Consider the following 15,926-nt stretch of genomic DNA (forward strand, 5'->3'; position numbering starts at 1 on the left):
TCGTAATGCCTAAAAAGGACATCATTTCTTTTTGTAGTTGGCATGGGGCTTGTAAAATAGCATTCTTTCTGCTGTCATCTAATCGCCTGCCCTTCCCAGAGATAGTATAACCCAGGTAACGTACTTCTAATTTACAAAATTGTAACTTAGACTTATTTACCTTATGTCCTTCGTGTGCCAGAAAGTGTAGTAGTCGAATAGTCTCGGACTTACAGAGTTCTTCCGTAGTCGCGGCCAGGAGGATATCATCCACGATACAGCAGTAGGTGGCACCCTTGGGCTGGTTGGAACTGAGCCAACTTGGTGGACATCTCTTCTGAGAAGATGGTGGGACTTTCGCAGTATCCCTGCGGTAACCTGGTATAGGTATAACGCTTGCCCATAAACGTAAATGCAAACCAAAATCTACTATCTTCCTGCAAGGGAATAGAGAAAAGGCATTACTGATATCAATTACAGAAAAGTAGTTATCCGTTGGAAGGATATCGTTCAGCAGAATAGACGGATCCGGGACTATGGGGCCCGAGGTACCACCGCGCATTTATTGCCTGTAAGTCTTGTACCATCCTCCATGTCCCATCCGGTTTTTACTGGAAATAAGGGCGTATTACGGTGAGTCTGTGCACAGAATTAATACTCCAGCTTTCAAAAGTGCTGTGATTACCGGTAAAATGCCCTCCTCTGCCTTTCTGCTCAAGGGATACTGCCGTTTATGAGGTCTAAATTCTGACTTGGGTGTAATCTTTACCTGTCCTGCCGTTCTAATCAGTCCGATATCGTGCTGACCCTGCGACCATAATGAGTTTGGAATCATCTGCAATTGAGATTCTTCCATGGGGTAAGGAGACATAGTCATAATGTCCCAGGGGATTGTATCGGTTTGTCTTCCCTGAGGTGCACGGTCGGTCTGGCTTGTGTAACCCAGTTAAGTTTTGAACCTGAATGCCCTTACCTGCCAACTGTTCTGGTGTCCATCCTACCCATTCAGTTATTTTCTTACCCACGAGGTACCATGACATTCCTTCACCCTCCGTGACTGAAATATGTGTGGTTAATTCATTCTTATACAGCAGCTGCATATCCCTTGTAAGGCTACATGTGACTGCAGAATTACCTAGTGTGTCCCAAAAAGGCTATGCAATACTAGTTTGGTGACTTTAAAACTAAGAAATTTCTTTTCGTATTCTAAATCAGGTCCGCACATCTTCTGTAATACATTGTGCAATGTAATGGATCTGACACCTTCGGATTTGTTATGCCGTATTTGCTTAATGCCAAATTTGTAAGAGCCGTCACTACACTCTGGGGGCCTGTCTCTATCAAATCATTACTATACCAGTAATGTAGATCTCCCTGCCCTCTAATAGCATTGCACTATTCAGTTCTATTCTCCTCGCCACCATCTCCGTGGAGGTTGGGACGGCTGCTATACCGAACACTTGCATTAAATCTCTTCCTAGTAAATGTACTGGGCAGATTTCTGAAATTATTACTCGGAACCGTATGGTTTGGTTCGTCTCTGGGTCGGTAAACCACAGAGGTTTGGACAATGGCTCTTTGTAAATCGACCATTTGCTGCTTTTACAAGCACATATTCATCCGAGGTAACATCGGATGATATGGCAGTACTTCTGACTAACGCTCGAGAAGCCCTGAGTCACAAAGAAATTCTATGTCTCGGCCCTCAACTTGCAATGTGATCACTGGTTGGGATTCCAATTGCATAGTTGATGCTAGTGCTGTTAGATTTACCATTTGATATTTCTCATTTTCTGCCATTTCCTGTCCCCACCCATCGTCTTCACTTGTACCTACTTCCCCATTCTCACTTTCTTCTTCTTCCTCATACCCTCCATCTACGTCTTTTTGACCGTCATATAGTCATGCGGTACTACCGGAAGCAACCATTGGTTTCTCCGGTCCTCTGCAATCTCTGGCGAAATGTCCTTTTACCGCACTTAAAACACTCCCCCCTCTTCTGCCTACCCTCGAAATCCTCAGAATGACTTATGCCTCCCGTCCTCGTCCTCTTCCCTGCCACGCCCTCTTCCGCGATTTGCGGAACCTTGAACTAACATTAAAGTTCCATCTTCACTAACTGTAAAAGTCTGGGCTTTTTTATCTTTTTTTTCCTTCAGGTATTTCTCAGCATGTCTAGCATAATCCATAAGGGGCTGTAGACGCTGTCCTGTGTGTGATCATATGCTTTTGTATAAAGTTACCAATGGCTGTCTTGCAGCCCTTTAGGAATGCATTTTCAGTTGCTGTTCATAGGGCAGTCATTGGCCTGATTTTCTGCCTTAATCAACCCACTATGAGCATCAAAACATTGTGTGAGACGATGTAGATAATTGTCTACGGTTTCGTCATCTGATTGAACGCATTGATTAATGCAAGTCCAATCTGCTTTGGGCTTCCAATGTTCTTCTATTTTATCTAGGAGAGTCTTTATTCTGGTTCTACACACTTGAGTTAAACGGCAAGGCTCCCCTTCCTCTGGTAGCAGGGGTCCCAAGTTCCAAATAAGGTGCCAATCAGGTCCTAGGATTTGCCTTATTACTTGTTCAAATTCTACAGCGTTTAATCTATAACTCATTCTCATGCCCCTACGTCTGTACGGAATTTACGCATATCTACTTTTGGATGGGGAATCCCTCTACCGCTTTTTGGATATCATCACGGGTCCACGGTCGGTAGACCAATATGGTAGGACCCTCGCCTTCTGCGCCTGCTTGAGGATTTGCCACTTCTATCAGTGGGTATTCCTCTCCTTCCTGATCTACCTTCTCCTTAATTTTCCAGTCCCCTTCTCTCCTAATACTTCCGCTGCGTAAGTCAAGAGTGTTGGCAGGCTCTCTCTGTAATATAATACGTGGCGTGGGGGGGACACTCACGAAGCCTGGTATTGCGGTGGGTCCTGGTCGGGGGCACCTCAATAACCTGTGCAGGGTCTGGATACTGGATGGGAGGGGCCGAGGGATTCTGGTGACTACGACTGACTATGGAAGTTTCATTATCTTCCTTTTGAACAAAGTACACATCTTTTTCACTTGAATTACCACACCCTTTTTCAAATTTTGTTCCTTATGTTTTTATTTGCTTCCTCCAGCCATTTCTGTGCCTGGGGAATCCCTACCTTCTTTTGCTTCCTTGTCTTATTTCCTGCCTGTTTGCAGTAATCTTACTAGATTTTGACATTCTGACTTATTTAAACATCCACTAAACCCATGTTCTTTTTCCATTTATCTAAATACTTTACATTCTTTGGGTGTAAATCAAACATAAACTTTTCATCTTCAGTTTTGTCGCCTTTGGCAACTGGTTCCTGTTCCCATTTCTCTTACGAGAAACTATTCCTGTTCCTGAGATCTCTTGTATATGGAATCTATTCACATATACCCTTATACTTTGAGACAATTCAATTTCCCCGTTGACTTGTCCCTTAAAATTCAGACAAAAAATTCCGATCAGAAGCAACAAAAAATAGCTTTTCTTTTTGCTTACCTTTGTGATTCCTCCGCCCTGTTTCACTGCCACCTCACGGATTGAATCTGGAAAGAGTGACTGGCCTCTAATTTCAACCTGTTTCAGTTGGAGGTCTTTCATTCGAGGAGAGCCTGATCTCTCTCCACCTGCGCAGGTTTTCAGCCTCTCTTTGTTCGATTCACGTGCAGGCCGCCGCCTAACGTTAGCCAGTTATGTCGAAAGATTTTACTCTTCTAACATATTCTGGAAGAATCACACCAAGTTCTTGTAAGCAAGTAAAACAGCTTTATTTTACATGCATGGAGATCTGCTACATGATAGTAATATGCCAGCAGTCTGGCTACTTGTACTTTAAGTTCTCCTTATATAGACCCTCCTGCACGTACATACACGTAGCACAGAGGACTTTCATTAAAATTGATAGTTTGATTACTTGTTTTTACCAGCCAGTACCACAGTTATTCTTGCACCATTAACTTTCTTATCAGTAGTTTTAAGATTAACTCCTGCATTCCTCAGTGATCAACATTTTCCAGAACATTTCAGTTTGCACGCAGTGAACATTTTTCTGCTTAACCCTTTAAATACAGAATACAAAATATGTTGACTTCAGTATTTTTCCACAGTCAATTATATCCGAGGGTTACAAAATTCCCTTTATTCAAACCCCAATTCAGCAAAAGGGAACCCTTCCAGACGTTCCACACGGTCTAAGGGAACTAGCAGTACCAGAGATTTCAAGACTGCTAGCAAAAAGAGCCATCCAGCCAGTCCCAGCAGATCAAATAGGATCCGGAATCTACTCAAGGTTCTTTTTAGTTCCAAAAAAGACAGGGGACTGGAGACCAATATTAGATCTGAGCAAACTAAACAAGTTTGTAAAGAAAACAAGATTCCGGATGGTCACGCTTCAGTTCATTCTACCCTTTCTGGGCAAGGACAATTGGATGTGCTCGGTAGATCTTCAGGATGCGTACTATCACATAAAAATTCACAGGCGCTCCAGAAGATTTCTCCGCTTTCGGCTGGGGACCAGTCACTTCCAATTCAGGGCCCTGCCCTTTGGACTCACTACAGCCGCCAGAGTGTTCACCAAATGTATGGCAGCGGTTACGGCTCACCTGAGATGTCAAGGATTCCAGGTGTTTCCATATCTAGACGACTGGCTCCTCACTGCCGCCACCAGGCATCAACTTCTCCAGGCCAGAGATTACACCATTCACATTTGCAGAGGGCTAGAGATTTCTATAAATTTCGAAAAATATGCCTTGTCGCCTTATCAATCTATTACTTTTATAGGCGCAAAATTGGATACTGTACAACTTTCAGCAAAGTTAACAGACCAAAGGATCTTGGACATTCAAAGTCACGTCCAGGTGATTCTTCTCAGCTACAAAATTCAGGCCAGATTTGCTCTGAAAGTATTGGGTCTTATGGCGGCCGCCATAACACTTCTTCCCTTCGCCCGTTTTTACATGCGTCTTCTACAATGGATGCTATTCGCCCAATGGTCCTTTCAAAAACTACCCATGCGTCACAGGATCATAATCACTCCAACTTGCAAAAGGCATCTGACCTGGTGGATATCGTCCCCTCAAGTCCATCAGGGCAGACCCTTTGTTCCTCCTGCCCCGGTCACCACGGTTACATCGGACGCCTCCCTGATCGGGTGGGGGGGCATTATCAGGGCAGGATGGTCCATGGCACTTGGCAACCTTACGAATACCATCTGCACATAAATGTCCTAGAGATGAGAGCAGTGCTTTTAAAGTTGCAAGCCCTCAACGACTCTCTTCCCCTGGGAACTATTGCAGTCCAAATGGACAATATGTCCATAGTGTGGTATATCAACAAACAGGGCGGAACCAAGTCCTATCCACTGTGTCGAGAGGCTCTCAGACTTTGGCAATGGGCAATCTCTTCTCAGCGGTTTCTGATAGCAATGCATATCCCCGGGAAATCCAACATCATAGGGGACAGGTTGAGCAGAGCTATTCTCATGCCTCATGAGTGGTCTCACAAACAATCAGTGACGGAAGAGATTTTTCAGGAGTGGGGCCTTCCTTGCTGCGACCTTTTTGCTACACCTCAAAACAGCAAATGCCCAGACTTCTTTTCTCTCTTCCCCCTTCCAGGCCATCCTCCCAGAGACGCTCTAACCCAAGATTGGCCCCGAGGACTTCTTTATGCCTTTCCCCCCTTTCCACTGATAGCTCAAGTAATTCAGAAAGCAACCGCCTTGAGAGCCAAGTTGATTCTCATTGCCCCGTATTGGCCTCAACAGATATGGTTTCCGTTCCTACATCGTTATCTCTTGGTACAGCCATGGCATCTGGACCCGGTTCCAGATCTTCTGACCCACCAGTCGGGGCAGCTGCACCAATCTATACCTTCTTTCAACCTCACTGCTTGGTTGCTCCACTTCCATCCTTAGCCAGGCTTCCTATGATTTCTAATCGCATCCGGGATATCATAGTAGCTTCCCTAAAATCTTCTACCAGAAGGATTTACACTAGTAAATGGCAACATTTCTCCTTCTGGGCAAAAGCTAGGAACATAGACCCCTATACTGCTCCAATTCATTCGGTCTTGGACTTCCTAGCTGAGATTTTTCATTCAGGATCCTCTTCCTCCACAGTAAAAGTTCAACTGGCAGCCATTTCGAATTTTCATATAGGCCTTTTGGACCACAACATTATGTCACACAAACTTTGCAAGGCATTCCTTCGAGGTATCTTTTTACTTAAACCTCCGATTAGAGACCCCCCACCACAGTGGGATCTAAATTTAATTTTAACATCCTTGATTCTTCCACCTTTCGAACCTGCGGCTGCCTGTTCATTGAAATTTCTTTCTTGGAAGACACTCTTTCTAGTCGCCATTACTTCTGCCAGGAGAGTATCTGAGCTTCATGCTCTCTGCATTCGTCCTCCCTACTTAATTTTCCACAAAGACAGGGTATCTCTAAGGACTAATCCGTCTTTCTTACCCAAAGTGGCATCGCAGATGAACCTAAATCAATCCATTGATCTTCCAGTGTTTTTCCCAAATTATTCTGATAGAGTGGAACAAAAGTTACATTGTCTTGATGTTCACCGCCAGCTCAGATATTAGCTAGACAAAACTAAACATTTTAGGAAATCTTATCAACTGTTTCTATCCTATGCAGAGAACAGAAAAGGTCTTCCAGTTTCCAAGGTGACTTTATCTAGATGGCTGTCTTCTGTGATTACTTACATTTATCAGCTCAGAGGCAAAGAGTTGATTTCTAGGCCAAAAGCCCATTCTACCAGAGCTCTAGCTACATCTACAGCTTTTCAGGCTAGACTTCCAATAGACACTATTTGTGCAGCAGCCACATGGGCCTCTCCTCATACCTTTGTTTCACATTACAAATTAGACTTGGCCAGAGCGAATTTTGGTTCCACCGTTCTCAAGAGTCTGTTCCATTGAGCCACCCAGGATAGAGGTGCTAGGGACGCGGTCCCATCCAGCAAGAATGAAGGCAAGATTGACAACTTAACATTAAGAAGTTATGTACCTACCATAACGTTCCATGTTAGTTGTCTTCTCTCCCCTTCTTTCTTGCGTCCCGCCCTCCATCCCCCTAGCCTGGTCAGACCGAGAAGATTATGCCTCTTCTCTTAAGAGGCTTTATCCCTTTTTTCTAGCTAATCAGCTTCTAGTGTCACTAGACTAGGTTGATCCTTTTCAGAGGGTTATGATGATTATGATTGTCATTTTTAGTATTGTTACTTTTCTTCCTCCTTTACAGTTGGAAGAATATATTCCTAATTTCCTTAGCTACCAAACGAGATCTGGGTAGTCTCCGCCTTGCATCATGGGATATAGGGTTGCCTCGAGCTGGTCTCGAGCTTAGCAAGTGCCGAGTCGGAGCCGAGGATCGGCTCCGAACCCATCCAGCAAGAAAGAAGGCGAGAAGACAACTAACATGGAACGTTATGGTAGGTACATAACTTCTTATTTTACTATGTTGGGAGCTTCTGTAGACTGGTTTTGCCAAAAAAGGCATTATGGGGTTGGATAAGGTTTTTGCCAATATCTGAAAGCCTATGGTGCAGGCCATCCCTAGCAAAGCAGTTAGGACTGTCTACCATGTTCTGCCAGGTAGATATGTACTATACCCCCTTCAAATGACATCAGAAGCTAAACCAATTGTTAGTCGATCATTTTTATACATATTGTAGTGCAATTCAAGGTGAAAATAAAATGCTGCTCAAGGCCAGTTGCATACTTGTCTCAGATGCATATTCTGAGAGCTTCATCATGTCTATCTTCGTATAGTTCAGGGAGGCATGCCTCAGGTCGTTTATTCCCACATGCAGTATGACTGAGTTATATATGTACTTATCGTACAAGGACGCATTAAGTGGTGAATCCTGGCTTCCAAAAGGCAGCTGACCATGACCCTCTCTTTGTTTAGCCTGGTGAGTGTGTCGCAATGGAATGTTCTATAAGTGGGATGTTTGGTTGTGTGAAGGTTTGTTTTATGGGCTTACAAGTTGAGATACCATGGGTTATTGGTGCATGATTGGTGATGGGTGCTGCTTGAGTGAATGTTTTCAAGGTTGCTGAGAGTACTTGTTGCTATGTTTACATGCCCCTTGATCCTTGGGTAGATTGCATTTAACAGCTGCAGCATATGTGGGTCTGTGTGTCTGGTGTGTACTTTGTATGGCAGGTGTAATGTGATACTGTCTGCTTCTGACAACCTGTTTGGTATTAATAGTGTCTGTAAGTGAGAGCCATGCCTCCTCAAGTAATGTTGTGTAACTTCTCACACTTACTATGTAATTCTGCTTAAGAATTATGTGTTTGTTAGTATACGTGAGACAATCACTACATTATCTAAGGATGCAAATTTCCTCCCAAGCTGTCTACAGAGATAGTAGGAAAGTGCATATCCATGGTTCCAGATATTTGTTGTGTGATTCACAAAGGGTGGGGATACAGGAGAGGTTTACAGTTGAGATGCTTGTGTGTTGTACAGACAAAGACTACAATGTAGGTCTAAACATGTGGGTTAGTACTCTTCTAAGTGCATACCAGGTGGTCATTGTGCAACTAAGTACTAAAGAAAGTTTAAAGGTTGGTTTTGTACGGAAAACTAAGATTTTAAGTACTTGTGTCTACACAATGCACTGCCAACAGCTTAGTATCAGGCAAAAGTGACAACTTTATATAGGTAGAGAAAATCAACGCACAAAGCAAAATGCCCTCCTAGGTTTCTTCACTGAATTTTAAGCACAGAAGAGACTAGGAAGCCCTCTACTCCCACTAGAGTGCAACCCAAACTTTTCCAAATTTTAGCTCACTGAATGAAAGAAGCTAAAAAGTTCAGAAACCTCAACAAATGACACTGTAAAATGTCAGGGCCAAGTGCAGTGCAGCAAAGTAAAATACTTGTCTGGTTTGGATGAGACTGGAAGTCAGTAAATACACTCTGTTTCAAATGGTGTTGTTGCCAGTCTTTGCTGAGTGATGCTAACAGGTTACCCAAAAACGCAAGCATCAAGTAGAACCAGCATAAATCAGTTGAATAATTAACCAAGCAAAAGATGAATTCAGTTAGCAAAAATTGGTAATAAACATGAAAAAATGCATAAAGCATTAAGGCAAGCAAACCTAAGGGAAGGTCACAGAAAAAAATTGTTGGTATTGAATTTTAGGTTTAAACCCCAAGGTGCAGCAGTTTCATGTATCATGATTAATAGTGTTCTCTTTTATTCTAAACTATGTTCAAGTTTTCTGTCAGAAGGATTATAAGGATAAACTTGCATTAAAAAACAGAAGCTTTTAAACTAGATGAATGACCTACATGACACTGTATAAAATGTGCTGCAACAGTACTATTTGTACAACCCCTAGTAATGTCATTCATGTGTGCTTGTAGTCTCTGAGTCTGAATGTCTTTTAGTTTCTCCTGTGTACATAATACCAGAAGGGCAAGTCAAAGCACTGACTATCCGTTTACTAATACAATCAGTTTTTCATGCAGTCATCAGTATTGGTAAAGTAATTCTCTATTCTCATGTTGGATGACATATTACGAATACATTTTTCTACTTTATAAATATAATATTCTGTATGGCTGTTTTTATTCTCTTTAAGGACCTGCATCCAAAGTTTTACAATCTATTTCTCACCCCACCCCCAATTTCATCATCATCCTTTTCCACTTTGATTTATAACCTTCTGCTTGAGTTATATATATTAGCCTTAACTGGTCAGATTGTTGTGTATATTTCACAAGGTGTTGTCGCTAGTGGAAGGAAAGGTGGGTCTATATTAGAACCGTGAAAGTCCTATTCAGTGAATATGTAAACATCGACACATATTACGCGAACCGCAAATACACCGAACTCCCTAAACCGCGAAATTCAAAATCTCGAACCGTCATAGTTGTCCAACCCCACCACCCGCTACATACTACCTACCCAAACAAAATAAATAAACCACATACATACACGAACCAAAACCCTACTTCTAACCCTAAAGTAAATCTTGCATATACTACCATGTATGCACTTACCTTAACCCGCACCCTAACCCTAAGGTCCGTAACTATCGCACACTACTTACCTTAAGGAGCTATACCGCAGAAGGGCCAACCATGATGATTCAACATTTTGGATTTTGCGCTTCAGGATGATCGGTGTTTTCACGGTTCGATGAATACGTGTCGACGTTTCCGTATTCAGGTAAGTGGACCTTCGCGGTTTTAATAGGGAACCGGAAAGGCTTATAATGCATGAAGACTTAGCATTATGGGAGAAGAAGTGGAAAATTGAATTATAATAAAGAATGAGCTCTTTTAAATAAGAAATATAGATATAAAAAAAGAGATTGTAACTCCAGTATTTGGCTGAGCCACCCTGCAATAAAAACATGTAAGTTTAGGTTAAGAGGTTTCATGCGCCTGGCTACTGGTGAATCCAGTAGAAGTATCCAGTATAGGAAAAATGTAATGACCTTGTTGTATTTGTACATCAGAGCTTTTCTCCCCAGGCCTCCACTGAAAATGGGCTATATTTAGCTCAGTGGACTTTCCTGATAAACAAATGTCAGTAAATTATAAATAAACAAATATATAAGTGCAGAATGCATCAGGACTGCATGGATTGTAATGGTATAATGATAACCTTTTTAGTAAAACTTGTGACACGTAAAAATTGTTTCGGGCTTTTATGAATCCCACCAACTCCGCCTTGTGAAATTGTACCACTACTGCATGTCACCATAACTCAGGGATGTATCCATATGCTTTTATTTTGTTTTGGTATGATTGATATACATGGTGGTAGGTTTTCTTTAATCCTTTTGTAGGAAACCACTATGTATGTTGTCGGTTCCATGGAACTTAAGATTTTAGTTTTACTTTGTTGCAGTAGTTGCATTTGTAATTATTTAAGAGATTCATCTGTCTGACTTTACAATAAAAAAGTATGTCAGTTGCACAAAAGTTTTCTGAAGGTACATTTGTCCTTCATGTAGATGATCACTTTGTTGTTTATTGATAACATATTACATTCACCATTTTCCCTTTTATTATTTAGCTGTATATTTGTGTCTTACCAATACAGGCGCTAATAGTACTACATAACTGTTAATATCCTAAGCAGATTTGGGGGGGGGGGGGACTACTGACACTATTCTTTCAATATGTTTTCACAGGTGTGACATTTATTGTATCTTAGCCTCCACAGATAATGTCTAGGAAGGGCAACTTTTTTGTTATGTCTTTATTTTCTTTAACTGTTAAAGATGATGTTTTCATAATCAGTGTTAACTACAAAGGATGTTTCATTATCACAGGTTTGTCATTACTGTATCTAAGATATCATTGTATTTAGTTGGAATTCATATTGCTTTTTCAGAATTACTGTAGGCAATTAATATTTGGGACATATTTCATTCTTTTTATTCAGAATTACTTTACTGTATGCAATTAATATTTGGGCATATTTACTTTATTATGAATATTTACCCATTCAGTGTTAGGGTAATTAAAGTCCCGCATAAGGATTGTACTTTTATTGATTTTTGTATCTTGGGAGTTTAATCAGGAAGGTCCTGTAGTGGATATAGCTGGTGTCCAATAGGTTCCTATAATATTATTGGGCAAACAATTTCCTGTCCTTGATCTGTCCGGGATCCTGTGATCATTGTTAGCTTTTGATATATTACCAGATAATGGATTTCTCCCTTCATCCACTGTGAAAGGTTCATTCAGTCTCCTTTACCTTCCTTTCTGACTTGCAGACTTGTTTCTGAACCCAGGTTTTGTGTGTCATAGCTGAACATTTTATTACTGCAGTAAAGGCTTGGCCTGTCTAAAACTGAAATAAAACAAAAACTGTAACTGTTGGAAAATTATATGTGTCTTTAATGATTGTATCAAGGTAAAGTGGTTTATCCAGCACTAGGTTATGTCCTTTTGTGCTGTATTCAAGTCAAGGTTCTGTAAAGCACAACTGTAGATTTGCAGCCTGTCACCTTTTCTTCCTTAATTCCTCCTTTGTTTTATTAAAGGAGTGAACATGGAGAGATTTGTAGATGAAGCTGATGTAGTAATAGTTGGAGCAGGACCAGCTGGCTTGTCAGCAGCCATCCGTCTCAAACAGTTGGCTAATGAACAAAGTAAAGAGTTGCGAGTGTGTGTGGTGGAAAAAGCTGCACAGATTGGAGCACATACACTCTCTGGAGCATGCCTGGAACCACGAGCACTGGAAGAACTTTTCCCAGACTGGAAGGAGAGAGGGGTAAGATGATCATGTTTAATTGATTTTCTAGGTGGTTGATATGCATTACAGACAAGAACTGTGCCAGTTGGCTGTCTATTGAAAATACCCTAGTTGCCCAGAAAATCTCAGAGTAGCACATATAGCCTAGAAATTAACTAAAACAAAGTCTGCCTTTTCCCTGATTCACTGTAGTCAGACATAACGTTGCATTCATGATCATGTTGCATATCATTTCCCAGTGGAATTGGCCCTTTAAGATACTATTTATTTGGCAAGGACATTACTCAAATAAATGCATGTTTTAAGATCAGCCTGGGAAACTATATCTACACATTAAATATATGAAGAGTTGTCTTTGGGTAAAATAAAGAAATAAAGGTGGTGTGCCTCCCGTGTATATAAAAACAAATAACCAAATTACTCCATGGTATTCAGCCAAGAGGTAATGTACAATCCATTTATTAAAATACAGGTTAACCGCTTTTGTCCAACTCCAGGACTTCTTAAATAAGCAACTTGAAGTAGATTGATATAGTCCTTAGTCATGGATTAGTACAAATATATATGGTTCATCAGAATTCTAAACCATGGTTGTAATCAGAAATCAATATTACGTGTTTAACTACCAGACTATTTTTTTCTTGTGGGAGGCAAAACTGCAAGCTGCATCTCACTCCATACCCCCCCACACACACACTGACACACATTATTTCATATAAATAACTATACAATACAAGATCACTGCCCTTCAGAGAAATTAAAAGGCATGTCCTGTTCCTCTTGGTAATAGATACCTGCCAGTGTGTGGAATTTGTAGTATCCGTGGGTTTATCAAGATGTTGAGCAAGTAACGCAGTCACTCGGGATGGCAACTAACCTCAGTATAGAGGATTATGATATGTTTTGAGACGTGAATGTCAATAAATTCACCTTGAGAGTGGAACGAAGTTAAGCTTGAGAAGTGAATCATGACATGTGTGTCAAGAACACACACACTAAGTAGTTATGGTAGAGGGAATAATAATTATTTGCCGTGGTTAGAGATTTATCAGCTGCATGTACTACTAGGTGTAGAAGAAGTGCAGCAGAGTGTTGTGCAGCTTTTCTGCTTAAGACACTGTTCTGTGATGATGTTATGCTCTAGAGTGAAACTAGAACTTAACCGCACTAAGGGTGCTTACCAAAACTTTATTAAGCACTTTTCTTTCCTTGCATCAGAAAGGTGCTTAAAGTTATCTTTTCATGATTTTAGAGTGTAATTCAGCACTGTATGCAGTACAGGGTCTTTACTAGATAACTTTCTAGAAGAAGGTGCTCTACATGACTGCAACTTCCTGAAGTTAGTTCATTAGCATTCATTGCTACATAGCCTTTTAGAACATTCTCCATTTTTATTAATTTATATATAGGTTCATAGGTGTGTACTAGGCTGACCACCACTATAGCCTTTTTAAGCCTAGCCATGTATCCCAACTTTGCAACAAGTTCTGGTACCCTTGATAAGTGTAAGTTGGGGCTTGGGAGATGAAACATTTGCAAGCAAGAGCCTGAGAGATAAACCATTTACCGGCTGATGGTGTCCATTAGAGATATAGGTGCTGAGCCATTGATGGAGCCTGCTCCAGAGAAAGGGTAGTCTGTGGGATACATACCTGTCTGTCTAGCAGGTCCCATATTTATATCACAGGCAAGGTGTAAGTCTTTAGACTGGGTAATTCTGGTGTTGTTTGTTTTGTGGATGTGCGGGAGGTCCATCAGAGTGGAGTTCAACAATGCTCTGTATGCCAGGCATAAATCTCCCCTCAGCAGCCTGTAGGAGACAGAACACTGGAATAAGGCTTTGAGGAGGTCTGTATAGGGCATGTTACTTACACCCTGTATTCCTTTACTGAGGAACGTCTGTAGACATTCCAGTTGTTGGGTATGCTTGTGTAGGTACATTCCAAATGGGGCATTGTACTCAGTGATCAGTCTGATGAATGCTGAATATAGTGGAACAATTACCTCCTTGACCGAGATGCCATAGCTTTGTTAATAAGTTGCACAAAATAGAATGGTTTCTTCACTGCTGTAGACAAGTGATGGTCAAAGGCTAGATTACTGTCTGTCTGTGTCCCCAAATCCCTTACTACTGGGACTCTTAAGGGTGTGTTGTCAGTATGATGGGTACCATGGATGGATGACTCCCCAAAGATTCTGTTATGTATTTCTTGGTGTTTAGTTTTAGTCCATGACTGTAACACAAGTTATTTCTCTGTGTAAGCCCTTCCTGGAGAACATTAGTGTTGGTGGTGGATTCTGTGAATGCCCCTAATTTGAAGTCGTCTTCAAACTTGGTCAGCCAGAGGCCCTTGACATCGGCCTTGACTTCAGAGAAGTAAATGCCAAGAAGGAGCAGTCCCTTGAGCGATTCCTGAGGGATCCTTCCTGTAACTGGCCTTTTTATAGAGCTGGACTCCCCAATTCTAACTTCCTGAGTCTTGTCTGTGAGCCAGCTGGCTATCCACTGGATGACATAAGGTTTTGTAACCTAACCTCTTGAGTTTGAGAACAATGCTGATTGGAGTATTGTGTCAAATGCCTTGCCCAAGTCAAGGTAGGCAGTGTGAACTGTTTTGCCCTCATCCATTGCTTTGGTGACCTTCTCAAGTAAGTCCACCAGGTTGAGTAGACATGACCTGACCTTGATGAAACCAGAGTGGGTTGAGTCCAGTGTTCGGAGGTTTCTTGTGTCATCATTTATCATGTCCGTGATAATTCTTTCCATGGTTTTGCATACACAATATGATATATAAAATATGTGTGTGTGTGTGTCTGGTTGCAATTCACTTGGTTGAACATTCACTTAATTGACAAAGTGAGCTGTATAGCTGTTTGTGAGAATGAGTGATTGAGCAATTTCTGGGCTGGGTGACAAAAGTAAGTAGATTTTTGGCAAGCTTGGGAGTTTGTTTGTGAGGTATATGTGTGTGCTAAGGTTAGAATAAGGATTAGGTTATGATGCCCGTGCCCTGGCCCAGCAATCAAGGAGCCTCAATCCTCATTACTAACACCAGTGAGAGGCGTCTCGTATAGGAGGGAAGGATAACAAATACACAAAGTAAAGTGCAATTTTCCTTAAGAGCACACAGAGATCACAGTCAGTCCGGGGCTGGTCGCTCCCTTGCTCTCCAGGTCCCCAGTAAGACTTCCTACTGGCACAGCTCTCGGGTCCAGATCTCAGCTTAGTGGACAAGCTAAAACCTCCAGCATCCTCTCTGTCCAATCAGTGCTTCGTGTCCCTGCCCAAGTAGCTGACACATACACAAATACACACACACACACACTTTGAGAAGAGTTTATACAACCATGCAGACACTCCTGGGAAAGGCTGGCACAGGTTCTCCAGCTGTGCCCCTTTTTCCCCAGACTATACAGTAGTACCAGCTGCCACCACCCACTAATATTTGTCAGCCACTCAAAGGCCCTTAAAAGTGTGCCCAATTATTACTGTGCAATATTATTATCCAATTGGTAGTATAGCCCAGGGCTAAAGCTATTAGAGTGGCTTTGTACAATGTTACCAAAGGCATGCAACTACTCTAAAGAGCTTAAATTATCTCTACAAAAATAGCCACAGTTGAAAAGGTTTACAATTTTTAATAACAAATAGTCAAAACACAAGACAATACTTTT

At 41.5% G+C, this 15,926-nt stretch overlaps 1 protein-coding gene across 1 annotated transcript in view; it reads left to right on the top strand.

Moving 5' to 3' along the window:
• The window catches only part of ETFDH (electron transfer flavoprotein dehydrogenase), a 1,111,536-nt gene that overhangs the window by 178,911 nt on the left and 916,699 nt on the right, over window positions 1–15,926 (top strand). The window contains exon 3 of the mRNA XM_044062047.1: window positions 12,040–12,269. Coding sequence (XP_043917982.1) covers window positions 12,040–12,269 — 230 coding nt within the window. The remainder of the gene's footprint in view (window positions 1–12,039; window positions 12,270–15,926) is intronic.

This window comes from Protopterus annectens, chromosome 2.part1, assembly GCF_019279795.1.
Source record: "Protopterus annectens isolate FY-2018-M chromosome 2.part1, PAN1.0, whole genome shotgun sequence".
NCBI lineage: Eukaryota > Metazoa > Chordata > Ceratodontiformes > Protopteridae > Protopterus > Protopterus annectens.